Raw genomic sequence first — 20622 nt, 5'->3', positions numbered from 1 at the left:
CAACCCAGTGTCCTGTATATGCTTACACACATAAACAAAATTGAAGTTTGATGAAACAATACATAACCTTACTGTATGTGACATGCTCTCATATTTTCTCTTTAATTTTCTTTTTTAAATGCTGATTGTGACTTTCTAAATTTCTAAAAAAACTTTTTTGATCATTTATTTTGAGAGAGAGAGAGAGACTGTATGTGCATGCAAGCAACGGGAGGAACAGAGGGTGAGGAAGAGATAGAATCCTAAGTAGGCTCCATGCTGTCAGCACAGAGCCCAACATGGGGCTTAATCCATGACGGTGAGACCACAACCTGAGCTGATAGTTGAGAGTCAGACCCTCAACGAACTGAGCCACCCAGGTGTAAATGGATTTGTAAAGCACTGCTCTCACACAGCACAGTGCTAGACACATAGTAGATACTTAGAAAATACTGTAAGTTTTAGTAGTATTTTCTGCTAAATCCTAGTTCTTGAAGGGGTTGAGCCTTTTAATACTTTAGGATTACTTTACCTTTTTTTAAGTTGTTTTTTTTTTTGAGAGAACGTGAGCAGGGAAGCAACAGAAAGAGAGAGGGAGATAGAGAACCCAAGCAGGCTCTACGCAGTCAGACAGCAGAGCTTGATTCGGGGCTCAGTCCTATGAACCATGAGATCATGACCTGAACTGAAATCAAGAGTTGAACACTTAAATGACTGAGCCACCGAGGTGTCCCAACTTTAGGAATACTTTAAAACATTTCATGAGGGGTGCCTGTGTGGCTCGGTTGGTTAAGCGTCCAACTTTAGCTCAGGTCATCATTTCACAGTTCGTGAGTTCAAGCCACACATCGAACTCTGTGCTGACAGCTTGGAGCGTGGAGCCTGCTTCAGATTCTGTGTCTCCCTGTCTCTCTCTGCCCCCCTCCCGCACCCCCAGCTCATGCTCTGACTCCATCTCTCTCTCAAAAATAAATAAACATTTAAAAAAATTTTAAACATTTCATGAATACTTACTTGTCTGTGGCATTTAAACTAGAATGAGTATAGAATGAATTATATGACATTGAAGGCAGTCAGAAGACCTAATGAGTGCTATTGCTGTCTGAAGGGCAGAAATGGGGTGAGATGTGGGATGCCTGACAGAGATAAACTTTGCTTTCCTTTCAGCATTGCCAAGAACCTAGTCAGTGGCTCATGTGAAGCCCTAGTTCAGATATCAAGACCTGTTTGAATGACCACAAACCTCAGTCTTCACTTTTTTACTTTTTAGTCTTCACTCTGTGCTTCGGGTCATCTCATTTCTATTCTCTCTCTTTGGAAGAATCAGAAGGATGTCATAAACAGACAGGTGGATAGGATATGTCTGCCTTCCCTTTGCTTCCCCCATTGTTAACTCTTGGAGCACTGTCTGGATTTCACTTTTGGAGATTGCTGTTTGACTAAAGCTGAAATAGTTCATCTTTTTTTGTTTTTAAGTTTATTTATTTATTTTGAGAGAGAGATGGTAAGCAGGGGAGAGGCAGAAAGAGAAGAGCGAGAATCCCAAGCGGGCTCTACCCTGTTAGTGCAGAGCTTTATGTGGGGCTCAAACTCACAAACTGACATCATGACCTGAGCTAAAATCAAGAGTCAGATGCTTAACTGACTGAGCCACCCAGGTGCCCCTGAAATATTTCATCTTTATCAGATTTATACATCTTAAGAAAATTAATTTTTTAGAACTTTATCCTTTTTTATTTATGTTTTTAACTTTACAATCCTTTCTGAACCATAAAACAGTTTTAAAGGGTAATGTGTTATATTTAGTTCTAGATCTAAACAAGTAGACTGAATAAATTATTTGAGTTCTATACATAATAAACATTCTTTTATAAGGATCAGTAGGATTGCTGTAACAACAAACTGCTGCTGCTTTTTTTCTTGTTTTTACTGTTACAGCCCAAGTAAATTGTGAATTCACCCAATCATACTGGCGTTAATTTATTTTATGCCAGTTTATTTTGGAATCTCTTGAAAGGCAAAATGTAGCAGAATGACTTATCAAGAATTTAACACATTAAATTTCACATAGATTTAAGTTCCACATGTATCCTTCTTTGCTGTCTTATTTGATTAGGGAAAGAAAATACCCTTTACCTTGTACTTTGACTTTTGCAGAAATGAGTGCTTGTAGAGATTGAAACAGCAATTAAGGTAATACTGTTAAGTATTTGTAGTACCAGGCATCTGATTTGACAGCATAATTTATATAATCTTGTGAATGAAAATGTAAACAACTGTGGTCCTTTGATGACATTAGAGAAAATTTTTTATTTCAGCTATTCTCGAAAATCAAATGCCAGGGGTGCCTGGCTGGCTCAGTCAGTAGAGCATGCTACTCTTGATCTCGGCGTTGTAAGTTTGAGCCTCACATTGGGTGTAGAGATTACTTAAAAATAAAATCTTTTTAAAAAATTGAATAAGAGCACAGAAGTTCACTTTAAAAAATAGTCTTTCTACCAGAAACCCTCAGAAAAAACTTTGTCACCATAATTTTTTAACTGTACTTTCCCTCCATGTATCTAATTGTTAGCCAATCCCTGTCATTCTATCGTTGCAGTGTCTATTATATATGCCTCCTCCATTCCATCTCTCTTGCCCTAGTTCTAACCTTCATCATCTTTCCTTACGATCATTATCATAGGTTACTAGTGTCGTCTTTATCTCCAGTCTTTTAAAACCTAACTTGTAGTGTTGTCAGTTTGGATCATGTAACTCTCTCAGAACCTTATGGTTCTCTATTACCTTTAGAAAACAAAGTAAATGCTTTAATGTGACATTCAAGGCCTTCCAAATTCTTTTCCCAGATTATTTTTTCAGGCTTTCCTGTCTAGCAGTAGGTCTTTGTTTGTTCCCTATATCAGCTAATTCCTAAAGATGTTCTTTACTTTCTTGATTTTTTTCCTCATATAGTACCTCTTTGTCAAAAGCCTTCTTGTACCAAGATTCACATAAATGTTGTCTCTTCCAAGATCCCTCTTCTCATGCTTAATCTTTTTAATTTTTCTTATTGTACATTGTTTATAATTCTTTATAGTTGGATATCTTACTGTGTTGTATTATTACTGCTTACAGCTTTCCTGTTCACATTTTTTATAAACTTGATGAGGAAAGGGATGACAGCTAATCTTTGAGTTCTTGTTGGCACGTCTTTTATACAGATACAGCAGGATACCTGTGAATGTTTGAATTGAATTTAAACTTGAGATAGCTAAGGTTTACTATTTTTTAAGTTATCTAGGTAGCATATGTAGTTTTTATATTCTTTGTCTTTCAAAGATCCAAACTTTAAAGGTAATCATAAAAAACAGATGCAACTGAGGATATTTTCTAGATCTTAATTTTAGAAAGTACAAATCAATACCCTTCTTTTCCCAGCCAAGAAACCTAATTGTCATGAATCAACAAAATAGACTTTATCTGACTTTTTGAACATATATTCTGTGTTTAGACCACCAGATAGAGGATAGATTGGAAAAACAGGTACTGTAAGACTGGTACTTGGTTACTCTGCCTAACTCTGGCTTTAGTCCCTGTCTTAGTACACTTACTAGTATCACCAACAAAAAATGATTGAGGTGGCTTGTATCAGCGGAGTAGATGTTTGTTTTCTGTGGGTTAAGTAAGCCTAAGATCTTAGCTGAGCTACTTGAGGGCAGAAAAGTCAGCAACAGCTCTTGTTACCATTATCTAACTGTCTTCTGGCCTCATTAATAGTCCCAGCTCCAGTGTCCCCTGCCCTCTGCCATAAGTTTCCTTCAACACCCTCCTGAAGAGTTAGTTTCTTGACCCAACTGAGTTTTCCTTTAGTCAAATGTATTTCTCCTCAACTGTTGCTTCTTATATTTCAGTAGAAATCATGTTCCTGGAGCATGGAACATAGAGTTCCGTCCCACTCTATCCCAACATTCTTTTTTTATTGTCAGTTTTTTATTTTTTAAGTTATCTACAGTGTGTTTCCATTTTTTTATTCCTTAGTGCTCATGCTTTTGCTTCTATTCACATCACTGAATGGAAGCTATACTCTAAAAGATTTATATATCGGGCTCTTCCAATATTCCAAATATATATTTTTTTAATCAATATTTTCAAACATACACATTTTGTGTTTGTTTCACCCATACTTCCTTTCACATGTGTCTAGGTGTTTTCATATTTGTATACAATTGCACATTTTAATTCATGTTTACATTGTTATACTCATAGTTAATTGTTTTCCGTAAAATTTTTTATGAAATATATATTAGGTACATTACTTACATTCTTTTATATGTTATAAAGCATGACAATAAAATGATTCAAATATGGCACCCAACCTGAGGAATAAAACCTTATTGATACCTTGTATGTGCCTCCTGATTACATCCTCTGTCAGCCTCCCCAGATATGGAATTTTATGTTTATCATTTCCTGTCTGTCTTTATAGGATTACCTCATTTGTATCCTTAAGCAGTACACTGTTAAATATAATTTGTTTTAAAACTTTATACACGTGCTGGCTTTGGCAGCACATATACTAAAACTTTGTACAAATGGTGTCATATGTATTCCTGCTTTTTCGCTCAGAGTTGGGGGGGGATAGGCAGGAGGTGAGTTAAACTGTTTATCCTGGGACAACAAAGACCATGTTTTATATACCTTTTATATCTTTAACATGCAACAGTGTTTTTTGCAAGTTAAGATACTCAGACAATGCCGTAATCTCTGTAATGGTAAGGAAATCCAAGGGATCCCTTTCATACTCTTTGCTCATAAGTGCTCTTAGCTGTTTTTGTGATGAATTGTTGATGAGTTAGATAACTAACTAGAAGGATATTTAACGATTTTTAATCCATTTGAGAGTGATGGTGTGGTCCAGAGATTTTTTTTTCCTCCCCTACCATTATAGCCTTAGAACACAGGGTGGAGAGAAAAGTGTAGAAAGTGCTTCCTATATGAGATTTGTTCCTAAATGTAGTGATCTGAAACTACTAAGTAAAGTGTTTGGTTAAATATGTGGGGGTTTGTATATATATAGAGCAAGTATAAGATGGTAAAACATGAACATGATAAAACTAACTTTTAGAAAAAAATAGCTAGGTTTGGTGACTAAGGCATAGGGTTAATTATACAGGGTTAGAAGGGGTACGTTTTTTTAAAAGTCACAAAATATTTAATATAAAACATGACTAGAATCAAAGCAAATCAGGGTGCCTTTGAAGTTTCACAAAAGTGAACAGATGCCTTTTTTCCCTAAGTTGTACCTTACTCAGCTTTTCAGGATTAGATGTTCATTGATGACCACTCATCTAATAAAAGTAAAATGATAAAAAAGAGCATTGAGATAGTGAAAGGAAAAGAAATAATAGGGGAAAAAAGTTACAGTCTCTGAAAAGCATTACTGTAGCTACAGGCATACCTTGGAGCCATTGCAAGTTCAGTTCCAGACTACTGCAATAAAGCAAATATTGTAATAATAAGAACCAAATGAATTTTTTTGTTTCCCAATACATATGAAAGTTATGTTTACACTGTACTATAGTCTATTTAGTGTGCAGTGGGACAGGTCTAAAAAACTACATTCCTTAATTTAAAAAGTACTTTATTGCTGGCTGGGAAGATGGTGGAGTAGGAGAATCCTAAGCTCACCTTGTCCCATGGATACTACTGTATAGCACTCACATCAGTGCAGACACCCAGAAAATGATTTGGAGACTGGCAGAACAAACTCCACAGCTAAAGGTAGAGAAGAGGCCCCATCAGAGAAGGTAGGGAGGGCAAAGATGCAGTTTGGAAGCAAAATGGACTGCAGCTGTCTGTGGTGGGGAGGGGACTGATGGTGAGAAAAAGGGCAAAAAACAGACTTCACCCCAGGGATCCCACACAGGGGACACAATTTCCTGTAGCATTTGCTTTGCAAGTGAGAGGAGCTTCATTTTGTGAGTTCTTAACAACCAGTGGGACTTAAAGCCGGGATTTTAAAAATCAGCAGGCTCGGGCCCTTAGAGAGCCAGGAGGGTGTTAGGACGTGGAGTCCCCAACCTTAAAGAGATAGCACAAGAAACAGCCCATGAAGATACAGCCAGGAAGCAGCAGTTTGAAAAACATTGGAGGCAGATGGGAAAGAGAGTGATTTACTCAGAGTGTGGCCTAGAGAGGCAGGGATCACAGAGAGACCCCAACAGGAACAAAGGAGCTGACACACACCTTTTCCCTCCCCTGCCACCCAGTATAAAGAGAGTGCCATCTACAGGAACCAGCATAGCGTCAACACTCACTACCTAACTTGCTTACACCGAACCTGATCCTTGTACTTTGGCAGACATGCCCTTCCCAGTCACATTTGGCTCAGTCTGGACACTGCAGGCCCCCTCCCCCACCGACACTTTGTCTCCTGACCCATTCATTTTGTGGTACCTCAGTTCCACGGGCAGCAGTGACACATCTCATTTTGCAAGCAGACCACCACACACCTTGTTAAAATGTGCCCCACCTAGTCTGGGGATCAAACACTGCCCATAACAGGATTGAAGGAAAAAGGCCAGGTTCTCAACAGCAGAGCACACGCAACACACATGGGAGACACCTGAAGCACCAGGCCCTGGGGAATAGAGGACCTCGAACACAGGACACTACAGGACCTCTTCTTCATAAGGCCATTAATGTGAAGAGCAAGAGATATAGCTTACCTTCTTATCAAAGAGAAACAGACAAAGACAAAAGGAAGAGACAGAAATATGTCCCAAATGAAACAACAAGACCATACCACAACAAATGACCTAAGTAAAATGGATATAATATGACTGCTATAGAATTTAAGGTAATGATCACTTAGAGAACTCACTGGACTTGAGAAAAGGGTAGATTACATCAGCAAATGAGACACTTAACAAAGAAAATGGCACCAGATATCAAGGGCACAATAAATGAGGGGTGCCTGGGTAGCTCAGTTGGTTAAGTGTCCGTCCCACTTTGACTAAGGTCATGATCTCGGGGTTCATAAGTTTGAGCCCCACATCAGGCTCTGTGCTGACAGCTCAAAGCCTGGAGCCTTCTTTGAATTCTGTGTCTCCCTCTTTCTCTGTCCCTCCCCTGCTCATGCTCTGTCTCTTTCAAAAATAAACATTAAAAAAAAAAAGAACCCAATAAATGAAATTAAAAATACACTTGATGGAATAAATAGCAGACTAGATGAAGCAGAGGAACAAATTAATGACCTGGAAGAGTAATGGAAAGTAACCAACCTGAGCAAAGGAGAGGAAAGAAAATTAGGTAAATTGAGAATAGTCCTAGGGAACTCTGACTCCATCAAATGTAATAACATCTGCATTATAGGGATCTCAGAAGAAGAAAAGAAAAGGCAGTAGAAAATTTATGTGAAGAAATAATAATAGCTGAAAACTTCCTTAACTAGGGAAGGACACAGATATCCAAGTCCAGGAGGCACAGAGCTCTTTCCAAAAAATCAGTGCAAGGAGGTCCATACCATGAAACATGGTTAAAAGGGTAAAAAGTACTAATAAAAACTTCTTAAAGCAGCAAGAGAAAAGACAGTTACATACAAGTGAAACCCCATAAGCCTGTCAGCAGACTTTGAGGCAGAAACTTTGCAGGCCAGAAGGGAGTGGCATAACATAAAGTGCTGAAAGGGAAAAATCTGCAACCAAGAATAGTCTCTACAGGACGAGAGAAAAAGTTTCTCAGACAAAACTAAAGCAGTTCATGAGCACTAAACCAGTCCTACAAGAAATATTAAGGGAACTCATTGAATGGAAAGGAAAGACCATGAGAGTATGAAAAGTAAAAAACACAAGAGCAGTAAAAATTAGTATTTCTATAAAAATTAGTTAAGGGATTCATAAAATAAAAGAATATAAAATATGACAACTGTATACCTAAAGCATGGGGCAGGAGAGGAGCACAGAGTGGATTCAAACTTAAGCAATCTTCAACTTAATATAGATTGTAGTATATATAAGATGTCGTATATAAACCTAATAGTAACCACAAATACAAAGCCAGTAATAGGTATGCAAAAATAAAGAGAAAGGAATCCCAGTATATCCTTATACCATGAAAGAGAGCAAGAGAAGAAGGAATCAGAGAAAATCTGTAGAATAACCACAAAACAAGTAACAAAATGGCAATTAATACATATCTATCAACAATTTCTTTGAATGGCAACTGAATGCTACAATCAGAAGACATAAGATGACAGAGTNGTGGCTCAGTGTGTTGGGCAGCCAAACTTTGCTCAGGTCATGATCTCACAGCTTGTGGGTTCGAGCCCTGCGTCAAGCTATGTGCTGACAGCTTGGAGCCTGGAGCCAGCTTCACAGTCTGCGTGTCCCTCTTTCTCTGTACCTCCCCTGCTCACACACTATTTCTCTCTCTCTCAAAAAATAAACACTAAAAAAAAAAACAAAAAAAAACAAGACTCATCAATATACTGCCTCCAAGAGACTTATTTCAGACCAGAAGACACCTGCAGATTAAAAGTGAGAGGATGGAGAAACATTTATTGTGTAAATGGATGGCAAAAGAAAGCCAGGGTAGCAATAGTTGGCAAGATAGACATTAAGACAAGGCTGTAACAGAGACAAACAAGGACACTATATAATCATAAAGGGGACAATCCAAAAGAAGATATAATAATTGTAAATATTTAGCGTACCCAGCAAGGAAGCTCCCAAATACATTAAACAGTTAATAGCGAGCATAAAGGAAATCATCAATAGTAATAACAGAAAAGGACTATTACCCCATTTACATCAATGGACAGATCATCCAAACAAAATCAACAAGAAAACAGTATCATCATTTTTTAATTATATGTTTATTTAAGTAATCTCTATACCCATCGTGGGGTTCTAACAACCCCTAGATCAAGAGTCACATACCCTTCCCACTGAACCAACCAAGCACACTGAAAACAGTAGCTTTAAATGACCATTGGGCCAGAGGGATTTACTGGATATATTCACAATATTCCATCATAAAACATCAGAATACACACTCTTTTCAAATACACATGGAACACTGTCCACAAAGATCACATATTAGGCCACAAAACAAGTCAACAAATTCAAGGAGATCAGTCATACCATACAATTTTTCTAACCACAACACTATGAAACTAGAAATCAGCCACAAGAAAATATCTGGAAGGAGCACAACTACATGGAGGTTAAATAACATGCTACTACACAATGAATGGGTCAGCCACGAAATCAAAGAAGAAATCATAAATTACGTGGAGACAAATGAAAACATAACAGTCTAAAATCTTCAAGATGCAGCAAAAGTGATTCTAAGAAGAAAGTGTATAGTAATACAGAGCTACTTTAAGAAGCAAGAAAAATTTCAAACAACCTAAACTTACACTAAAGTTTTTTCTAGCTAGAAAAAGAACAAACATACCTAAACCTAACAGACAGAAGGAAATAAGGAAATAATAAGATTGGAGCAGAAATAAATGGCATAGAAAGAACACCAAAAAAATTGAGCAGATCAATGAGATCAGGAGCTGGTTCTTTAAAAAGATCAACAGAATTAATAAACCTCAGGCCAGACTCCTCAAAAAAAAAAAATTGAGTAAACAATCACAAAACAGAAATAAGAACCAGCATCACAGAAATACAATTACAAGAGAATATTATGAAAAATTATATGCCAACAAATTGGACAACCTAGAAGAAATGGATAAATTCCTAGAAGTATGTAGTCTACCAAAACTAAAGCAGGAAGAAATAGAAATTTTGAACAGACTGATTACCAGCAAGGCAATTGAATGAGTCATCAGAAACTCCCAACAGAATTCTGTCAGGACCAGTCGGCTTCACAGGCAAATTCTACCAAACATTTAAAGAGTTAATACCCATTGTTCTCAAACTATTCCAAAAAATAGAAGAGGAAGAAAAATTTTCAGAATTCATTCTGTGAAGCTAGTATCACCCTGATACCAAAACATGATGAAGACTCTACAGAAAAAGAGAAATACAGGCCAATATATCCATACTAGCAAACTGATTCCAACAATATATTTAAAAAAAACAACAACCATACATCATGATCAAGTGGGTTTATTCCTGGTATGCCAGGGTGGTTCAGTATTCACAAATCAATCACTGTGATAGGTCACATCAGTAAGTAAAGGATGGAAACCATCTGATCATTTTAATAGATGCAGAAAAAGCAGTTGACAAATAACATCTATTCATGACAAAAACCCTCAACAAAATGGGTTTAGAGGAAACATATGTCAACATAATAAAGGCCATCTATGAAAATCCACAGTTATCATCATACTCAATGGTGAAAAACTGAAAGGCTTTTCCCTGAGATCAGGAACAAGACAAGGATATCCATTTTCACCACTTTTATTCAACACAGTATTGGAAGTCCTAGCCATGGCAGTCAGACAACAAATAGAAATGCATACAAATTGGTAAGGAAGAAGTAAAGCTTTCATTCTTTACAGATGACATGGTACTGTATATAGAATACCCTAAAGTCTAAAGCAAAAAAGTACTAGAACTGATAAAATAATTGGTAACATCGCAGGATACAAAATCAGTGTTGAGAAATCTTTTGCATTCCTGTACACTTATAATGAAGCAGCAGAAAGTGAAATTAAGAAAAGAATTCCATTTACATTTGTACCAAACACAATAAAATATCTAGGAATAAAATTAACCAAGGAAGTGAAAGGCCTGTATTCTGAAAACTATAAAACACTGATGAAAGAAATTGAGGATACAAAGCAATGGAAAGACTATGCACATAGGTTGAAAGAACAAATATTGTTAAAATATCTATACTACCCAAAGCAATCTACAGATTTAATGCAATCCCTGTCAAAATAGCAACTAGAATTAGAATAGTCCTAAAATTTGTATGGAATCACAAAAGATCCCAGGTAACCAAAACAGTCTTGAAAAAGAAAAAACAAAACTGGAGGTATCACAATTCCAGACTTCATTATACTACAAAGCTGTAGTAATCAAAACTGTATGATATTGGCATAAAAATAGACAATAGATTAGTGGAATAGAATAGAAAACCTAGAAACAAACCCACAATTATATAGTCAGTTAATCTTTAGCCAAGGAGGCAAGAATATACAATGGGAAAAAGACCGTCTCTTCACCAAATCGTATGCTACATGCAAAGGAATGAAACTGGACCACTTACTTTATACACAAAAATTAACTTGAAATGGATTAAAGACCTTCATGTGAGAACTGAAACCATAAAAATCCTAAGAGATTACAGGCAGAATTTCTTTAACATCAGCCCTAGCAACATTTTTCTATATAAATCTCATGAATCAAGAGGGGGAAAAAATTAAAAATAAGCTCATGGGGCTACATCAAAATAAAAAGCTTCTGCACAGTGAAGGAAACAAAGACAACCCACTGAATGGCAGAAGATATTTGCATATCACATATCCAATAAAAGGGTAGTATCCAAAATATATAAAGAACTTAACAACCCCATAACCCCAAAACAATAATCTAGTTTAAAAATGGGCAGAAGACACAAACAAACATTTCTTCAAAGGAGACCTAGAGGCGCCTGGGTGTCATAGTCAGTTAGGTCATAATCTTATGGTTTATGAGTTGGAGCCCTGCATCAGGCTCTGCACTGACAGCACAGAGCCTGCTTCAAATCCTCTGCCTCCCTCTTTCTGCCCCTTCCCTGCTCGTTCTCTTGCTTTCTCTCAAAAAATAAATAAACATTAAAAAAGACCTATAGAGGGCCAACAAACACATATAAAGATATTCAGTGTCACTCATCATCATCATGGAACTGCAAATCAAAAACTACAATGAGGTATCATCTTACTCCTGTCAGAATGGCTAAAATCAAAGACACAAGAAATAAGTATTTTCAAGGATGTGAAGACAACCCTTATGCACTGTTGGTGGGCATGCAAACTGGGCAGCCACTGTGGAAAACAGTGTGAAGTTTCCTTAAAAGTTAAAAATAGAACTACTCTATGAGGCAGTAATCACTACTGGGTATTTACCCCCAAAATAGGAAAACATTAATTCAAAGAGATACATGCACCCCTTTGTTTGTTTCAGCATTATTTATAATAGCCAAGGTATGGAAGCAAACAAAGTATTCTTTGGTAGATGAATGGATAAAAGAAGTGGTATATATTATGTATATACCATATATATATATGGCATATATATAAAACCTACTTTATATGTTACATATTTTTATATGGTGTATATAACATTTTATATACATAATAAAATATTTAGCCACATAAAAGGATGAAATCTTGCCATTTGCAACAACATGAATAGAGCTAGAGAATATTGGGGTGCCTGGGTGGCTCAGTTGGTTAAGCATCTGACTTCAGCTCAGGTATTGATCTCATGGTTCATGGGTTCGAGCCCCGGGTCGGGCTCTGTGCTGATGGCTAGCTCGGAACCTGGAGCCTGTTTTGGATTCTGTGTCTCCCTCTTTCTCTGACCCTCCCCTGCTCACGCTGTCTCTCTCAATCTCTCTCCCTCCCTTCCTCCCTCTCTCTCTCTCTCTCTCTCAGAAAAGAAAAAAGAAAAAATTTAAAAAAAAGAACTAGAGAATATAAGTGAAATTTTTAGAGAAAGAAAAATCCCATATTATTGACTCATGTGGAATTTAAGAAAACAAGCAAAGGGGGGTAAAAGGCAAACCAAGAAACAGGTTCTTAAAAAAATTTTTTTAATGTTTTTTTTAATGTTTTTTTAATGTTTTATTTATTTCTAGGAGAGAGAGAGAGAGACAGCGTGAGCAGGGGAGGGTCAGAGAGAGAGGGAGTCACAGACTCTGAAACAGGCTTCAGGCTCTGAGCTGGCAGTCAGCACAGAGCCCGACGCGGGGCTTGAACCCACGAACCGCGAGATCATGACCTAAGCGAAAGTCGGACGCTCAACCGACTAAGCCACCCAGGCGCCCCTATGTTTGTTTATTTTTGAGAAAGAGGCAGAGCATGAGCAGGGGAGGGGCACAGAGACAGAGGGAGACGGAATCTGAAGCAGGCTCCAGGCTCTGAGCTGTCAGCACAGAGCCCCATGCAGGGCTTAAACCCATGGACCACGAGATCATGACCTGAACTGAAGTTGGACACTTAACTGAGGCACCCAGATGCCCCCCAAGAAACGAACTCTTAATTATAACAAACAAGGGTGTCTGGGTGGCTCAGTTGGTTGTGTGTCCGACTTCAGTTCAAGTTGTGATCTCATGGTTCATGGGTTCGAGCCCCGGGTCGGGCTATGTGATAAAGGCTAGCTTGGAACCTGGAGCCTGATTCAGATTCTGTGTCTCCCTCTCTCTCTGACCCTCCCCTGCTCACGCTCTCTCTCTCTTTCTCTCTCTCAGAAATAAATAAAACATTTTTTAAAAACTTAAAAAACAAAACAAAACTGGTAGCTACCAGAGGGGGGGTTGGCAATGGGTCAGATATGTAATTTATCATGAAGAACACTGAGTAATGTGTAGAATTGTTGAATCACTATGTTATACACTTGAAGTTAATATAACACTATGTTAACTGTAATGGCAATCAAAGTGAAAAGCTTAATAAAAAATGGCTTATTGCTAAAAAATGCTAACCATGATCTGAGCTTTTTCAGCAAGTTGTAATCAGTAGTCACAGATCACTGTAAAAAATATAATAATGAAAAAGTTTGAAATATTGTGATCATTACCAAAGTGTGACACAGACATGAAGTAAGCAGATGTTGGAAAAATGACACCAGTAGGTTTGCTTGATGCACTGTCACCACAAACCTTCAGTTTGTAAAAAACACAGAAGCACAATAAAATGGAGTACGGTGAAACAAGGTATGCCTGTATTTATTTGAATTTTAATTCTTCTTCACAGCAGAAGACATTGTATAAATTTAATTGGATTTCTCTGAAGTTTTCATGTGGTGATACTTATGATCTTGCCGAGACTCCTCATTTGGCGTGCTCTCCTGATCTGCCCTACCTATGTGCATTCCTGCACACATACACACACAATTGATAACATACCCAGCTTTTCTTCCTCTTATCTTCATTTTGTTTACTACTGGCTCCATCTTCCTAATCAGAATTTAGCAGAGTGTATGGGGAACAAAGAATATAATGAAGCATCAAAGACCTTTTTAGAATAAACCAAAGTACTTGGATGTATTCTGTTCATATATCCCTAGCTCCACATAAAGTGACCCTGCCTACTCCCCACCCCTAACCTGTTTCCTTTTATAAACTGCTATTATCAGTGAGAGAGGGAACTATTTCTAAGTGAAACTTCTTTCTACTTGTCATCTATGCATTAATGCAGATTTAATGCTAGAAGAATATAGAAATTCTTTTTCTGTTAATTCCTTTGACAGGAAAGATTCTTAATAATTAAGGCAAAGTGATAAATAGTAATTCATTTAGTTAATGAATATTTGAAAAAAATTGTTTACTGATACCCTTTATATCTTGAATTCCCAAAATAGATACTCAAGATAATTTGAAATTAACTCTTTTAACAAAAGATATAGTTTAGGACTTTTATGTCTTTTAACTTTAACTTTTCACTTGTTAATTGGAATTATTTGCATTTGTGTTGTTTCAGAAAGAAATACTTTTAATGAAGTACACCATCCGTTGTGAAAGTGGGAAAATAAAGATAACTCATCATGCCTGCTGTGGCTTCAGTTCCTAAAGAACTCTACCTCAGTTCTTCACTAAAAGACCTCAATAAGAAGACAGAAGTTAAACCAGAGAAAATAAGCACGAAGAAGTATGTATTCTTTGTTAGTTTCACTGAATCATACATTAATTTTTAGTTCATTTCCATGTTATTAAATGAATTAGAGGAGTAGTCAGTTTGAAATTTATTTGAAAAATGGCACTATCACATGAATAAGACCTCTTTAGAGAAGTTCTTTATCTTGGCAGAATGTAGGTACATTCTGCTAAAATGCATATTTTCTATTCTCTAGACAGTATATCCGATTATAAGTTAAGAGGTAAAGACTACAAGGTTTCTATAAAACTCATTCAGTAACGGTTAATGTCTTTTCATAAAACAATGCAGAAGTAACTTCTTAATTAAAGATCATTTTTATCTTTGTGTATTTCACATGTAACATATGGTCCTAGCATAGTCTTTGATTAAAAGAGGAAAAGCATGTATTTTTTTTTGTCTGGTACTCAGCATAGTATTGATTTGTGCCAATTTGACATGACCTTTCAACCTAATGATTTATTTTATATATATTTTTTATTTTTGAAGACATGGAATCTATCTACCTGCTGAGGTAGAGGTTAGAGATGATACTTTACTGATAATGATTACAATATCCATCCTGAGATAAAATATTTTCATGAGGGAGAGGTCCAGGTATTTTGATATCAACTGGAAGTAATTTTGCTAAAAATAGGCTATCAGTAAAATTGTTAACTTCTTAAAGTTTTATCTCTGTTAAGAGACAAGAGGCAATAGCAAACTTTTCCTCTGAATTAATTTTGGCTGACAAAGGAGATTTGGAGATTAATGAAGTAACTACATTATTATAGAGTTAGAAATAAGAGTTTCAGAAAGAAAGATGGATTTAGCCAGCCAAATACTCCGGACTTGGAGCACGCAGACTTTAGAAATCAGGGAGAAAAGAGGTATTCTGTGGGTCCTCCATAAATGAGAGGCTCTAAAAAAAATGATATGTATGATCCCAAATGAACCTATGGAGACATCTAGAGAAACCTATGAATGCACAGCGACATCTTTATGAATCATTTTCTGAAGGAAATCGACAAAAAACGGGAAGAAAAGACATCAAGGATGAAGAGGAAAGAATAGTAGGAACTTTAAAGAAGGTCAAGAAAGAAAATCCCAGGGGTGCCTGGGTGGCTTAGTCGGTTGAGCATCCGACTTGCGCTTAGGTCATGATCTCGCGGTTCGTGGGTTCGAGCCCCGCGTCGGGCTCTGTGCTGACTGCCAGCTCAGAGCCTGGAGCCTGTTTCAGTCTGTGACTCCCTCTCTCTCTCTGACCCTCCCCTGCTCACGCTGTCTCTCTCTCTCTCTCCTAGAAATAAATAAAACATTAAAAAATTTAAAAAAAAAAAAAGAAAGAAAATCCCAAACGAACTGGTATTTCTAAGCATCATAATTACAGACAAAATGGGCTTTTTGAAAAGAGACCTTTTCAGGAGCTGGGAGAATAAGGGGGTTGCTCCACTTCTTGAGCTAAGTTGGTAATCTTGATGCAGTGACAGAGCATCAAGCACGATTTAACTTCTGTTGAATGAGTTTCACATAGGAAACAGTGGGAAATATAAAGCCACCTTGAAGCTTTCTCAGAGATCTTTACCTAATATTAAGACAGATCAATTTCATTCTGGCAGTGTCTGGGTTAGCTCTGGGACCACCCTGGTCCCGTAGGAAGCTGTGTGTCAGAAGGGCTCTGTAAATATATCGCCACAAACTCACATTCTTGCTATGTCACAGCACTGTTCTAAAGAATGCTAGAATTCTTTTAGGACTTTTGGTTGTGTCACTGGACTCAGAATGGCACTGTAGCCACCTCAGCTTGATCTGCTACATAAAAGCCGATGAAATGTACATGCATCAGAGTGAAAGTTTAAAGCAAACCCAAGGACTATTACACACACTCCTGAGCTCTTCTGGAAAATCTCGTTTCTAGCTTTGGTTTGATTTACCTCTGTCCTAGGACTGTGATGCCATGCTAGGCAGGGCATACACACTGACTAAAATGGTCCTTCCTTGTATAGAACGGTCTTTGGTTCTAAATATCACTTTGGCCCTGTTCCTTTGTGTGGTGTTTTTGGCCTGACCAATTTCATCATTAATCCATGTTTGCAGTCATGGAGTAGTTTGAAAAATATAGAAAACAAGAAGCACTGCTTTCTGTAAATAAATTACCAATAAAGGACACTGTATATAAACATTGGCACTATAATTTGGTTGCTAGAACTTTAGTCCTAAGTGATTGGATTTCTCTTGCAGAAATGCCTATTAATTTGCTTTCTAAAGACTGCTCACTAGACAAATGGGCTTAGAGTGAAGGCCACAGAATCCTCAAATATTTTACTGAAGTAGAATTTTAAGATGACTTATTTTTATACTTTAAATCTCTTTTCATTCCAGGACCAATGAATTAGAGTGCAAATTGGTCATTTTGTAGAAAACTAGCTAAAAAGATTGAATCACATCCCCTTCCCTGTCCCTTTTGTTTCTTAGATTTTTAGGTGGGGAGATTTTTTACAACATAGTTAGGGTGAGGAGAACTGAAAAGCTTTTTTTAACATTAAGATAATAAAGATTTTAACTTTCCTATTGCAGTAAAAATGGTACGGAGTTTTGTTCTTTAATCAGAGTATGACTATTATATGGCTGCCCAAGGAACACTTGCCTCAGGATTATCTATTATAGCAAATCTTTAAAAACTAGACTTAATGCATTTTGAATAGTTTGATGGTATATAAACAACTCTTAGGAAATGGAAGTATTTATTTGTAAGATAGGGGAATTTTCAGGTTGCATCCAGACATATATCTAATTTTGTACCAGTTATGAAGTAGTGCAATCTAAATTATAAAGTTCATGTTATCAAGATACTCAGTAGACCCTAAACATGACTTGCCCCGCCCTCTGCCAACGTGTCAATTGTTTTAATTATTTTTTTTCTCTAATTGAAGTTATGTACAGAGTGCCCTGAAGATCTTCAAGACAGCAGAAGAAAGCAGATTAGATCGTGATGAGGAAAGAGCCTACGTACTATATATGAAATATGTAACTGTTTATAATCTCATCAAAAAAAGGCCTGATTTCAAGCAACAGCAGGTACCTTTTATCTCTGCATTTTTATTTGCTGTTATTTTTGCACAGTAGAGCTATCGATTTCCTCTAAGAATTTTAACTAATACTGAAATTTAGATCACATTATGCAGCATCATGTTCAAACTCCTTTGCAAGTAGAAAAAGCAAACTAAAGATTTATTTTACTTATTTGCAAATTTATATGTGTATATATGTGGATATACTCACACTGTGTGCACGTACCTAATTTGCCTTGGATTAATGTAAGTTTTTTTTTAGTGTTTATTTTTGAGAGAGAGAGAGAATGAGCGGGAGAGGGTCACAGAGCTAGGGAGACAAAGAATGATACAGGCCCCAGGCTCTTAGCTGTTAGCTGTTAGCACAGAGCCCTATGCGAGGCTCAAACTGACCATGAGATCACACTCTGAGCTGAAGTCATATGCTTAACTGACTGAGCCACATAGGTGCCTGGATTAATACAAGTTTATAGCAACATACAGACACATAATCAGTTTTCTGTTCCACTAAGTGATCGTCAAGTCAAGTGGAAGGATTCAGTTTACTCATGCATTAAATAAGAAAAATGTGCGGCACCTGGGTGGCTCAGTTGGTTAAGAGTCCAGTTTTGGCTCAGGTCATGATTTGTAGCTCATGAGTTTGAGCCCTGTGTTACGCTTTGTGCTGACAGCTCAGAACCTGGAGCCTGCTTCAGATTCTGGGACTCTCTCTCTCTCTGCCACTCCCCACTCACACTGTATCTCTCTTTTCTCTCATTCTCTCTCCCTCTCAAAAATAAACATTTTTTAAAAATAAGAAAAATGTGATTGCAGCTATAGTTTCTCAGGGTTTGAGGTTTAGTCACTTATTTTTTGTGTGTGTTGTTGTTTTTTTTTACTTTTTTATTTGAGTGTAGTTGACCACACAGTGTCACATTAGTTTCAGTGTACAACATAGTAATTCAGCAACTTACTCACCACAAGTATAGCTGCCATCCCTCACCATACAAAACTATTGCAATATCATTGACTACATTCCCTATGCTGTGCCTTTTATTCCCATAACTTATCCACTTCATAACCGGAAGCCTGCCTCCCACTCCCCTTCACCCATTTTCCCTATCCTCCTATCCCCCTTCCCTCTGGCAACCATCACTTTGTTCTCTGTGTTTACAGGTATGATTCTACTTTTTGTTTGTTTATTCATTTGTGGTTTTTTAGATTGCACATTTGAGAGAAATAGTATGTATTTGTCTTTCTCAGTCTATTTCATTTAGCATAATACCCTTTAGGTCCATCCGTATTGTCACACATTACAGCCATCCTTTTTATGGCTGTATAGTACTCCAGTGTGTGTGTGTGTGTGTGTCTGTGTGTGTGTGTACACACGTATACACCACATCTTCCTATTTCATTCAGGAAGTGATTAGTCAGTTACTTGTTTTTATGTGATAGCATTTTATATATGAATGATGTAGTCATGTTAGAGTTCAGTTTATACTGATTGCTTCCATTTGTATGAGTTATTATCAATGTTGTTATTATTACTTTCCCTTCTAATCCTTTGAGCAGGTAACTTTCTTCCACTTTGCTGAAGCTATGGGGTGGAAGGGAAGGAGTAGAGGAGAGGTGTAAATGAGTAAAGAGAATTAATGACTAGGCAATCTTGGGCATAGCTATCTGCTGGTACAGTGGCCTGCCCAAATTCGAACATGTTTCTGCATGCTCTTTGATGGTTTTTATGGTATCTATTAAAGTGGAATTGCTTTATTTTTTAAAATGTTTTTTGAAGTTTATTTTGAGAGAGAGACAGAGCATGAGCAGGGCATGGGCTGAGAGCGAGAGGGAGACACAGAATCTGAAGCAGGCCCTAGGCTCTGAGCTGTCAGCACAGAGCCCAACGCAGGGCTTGAACTCATGAACTATGAAATCATTACCTGAGCCAAAGTCAGACACTCAACCGACTGAACCACCCAGGCACCCCAGAAGTGGAATTGATTTAAAAAGAAGTGTAGAAATGTTTATTAGTAAAGTAAATACTTTGAAAGAGGTGTAGTTTTGGACAACTTGGTAGTTTTGGTGCCTACCATTTTGTCTGTTGTAGTAGGGCCAGTTTTTGATGTTTACTTTTTGCTGTAATTTTCAAGTTAGTAGTTACTTTTTTCATTTGAGAAGATTGGGGGTGTTTTTGTTGCCACTACTTTTTAACTTGAGAAGGTTAGGAGTAAGTGCAGTTTAATCGATAAGAAATTTTTTCCATTTCCACAGAGTATCTGTTGCATTTCCAAAGGGAGTAGTTGAAAGTGGCAGTTGTTGTTCAGCTTAGGAAGTTCCCTGCAAAGGCTCAGGTAACCCTGGCTGTTATCTCATAAACTGCAGTTTTTCATTTGCTCTGTCCAGGGTACACACCTGTTTCTGCCTTAGAACTGTTTTTTCATTTTATTTAGCCCAGCATCTCCAGTGCTTATTTAGCCCAGCATCTCCAGTGCCTGTCAAGTATGTGAAATGTTAAATGTACTAATTACATGGGGCGCATGGGTGGCTCAGTCAGTTGAGTGTCTGACTTCGGCTCAGATCATGATCTCACAGTTCGTAAGTTCAAACCCTGCTTCTGGCTCTGTGCTGACAGCTCAGAGCCTGAAGCCTACTTCAGATTCTGTGTCTCCTTGTCTCTATGCCCCACCCCCACTTGTACTCTGACTGTCTCTCTCTCTCTCTCTCTCTCTCTTTCAGAAATAAATTAAAAAAAATTTTTTTTAATTTACTAACTAGATATTTTCTGTGTTTTACCCTTTAAATCAGGCAGTGGCCTGA

The 20622-nt window shown here is 37.4% G+C and overlaps 1 protein-coding gene across 2 annotated transcripts in view; it reads left to right on the top strand.

The window, feature by feature from the left end:
• Nucleotides 1-20622, top strand: part of USP8 (ubiquitin specific peptidase 8) — a 75911-nt gene that overhangs the window by 7015 nt on the left and 48274 nt on the right. For both annotated transcript variants that reach the window (XM_077764415.1, XM_077764414.1), the window contains exons 2-3: nt 14606-14773; nt 17692-17836. In XM_077764415.1, the coding sequence (XP_077620541.1) occupies nt 14670-14773; nt 17692-17836 (249 nt within the window). In that variant the 5' untranslated portion in view covers nt 14606-14669. The remainder of the gene's footprint in view (nt 1-14605; nt 14774-17691; nt 17837-20622) is intronic.

This window comes from Crocuta crocuta, unplaced genomic scaffold (assembly GCF_008692635.1).
Source record: "Crocuta crocuta isolate KB4526 unplaced genomic scaffold, BGI_CrCroc_1.0 scaffold102, whole genome shotgun sequence".
NCBI lineage: Eukaryota > Metazoa > Chordata > Mammalia > Carnivora > Hyaenidae > Crocuta > Crocuta crocuta.
This window is presented reverse-complemented; position numbering and strand designations above follow the sequence as displayed.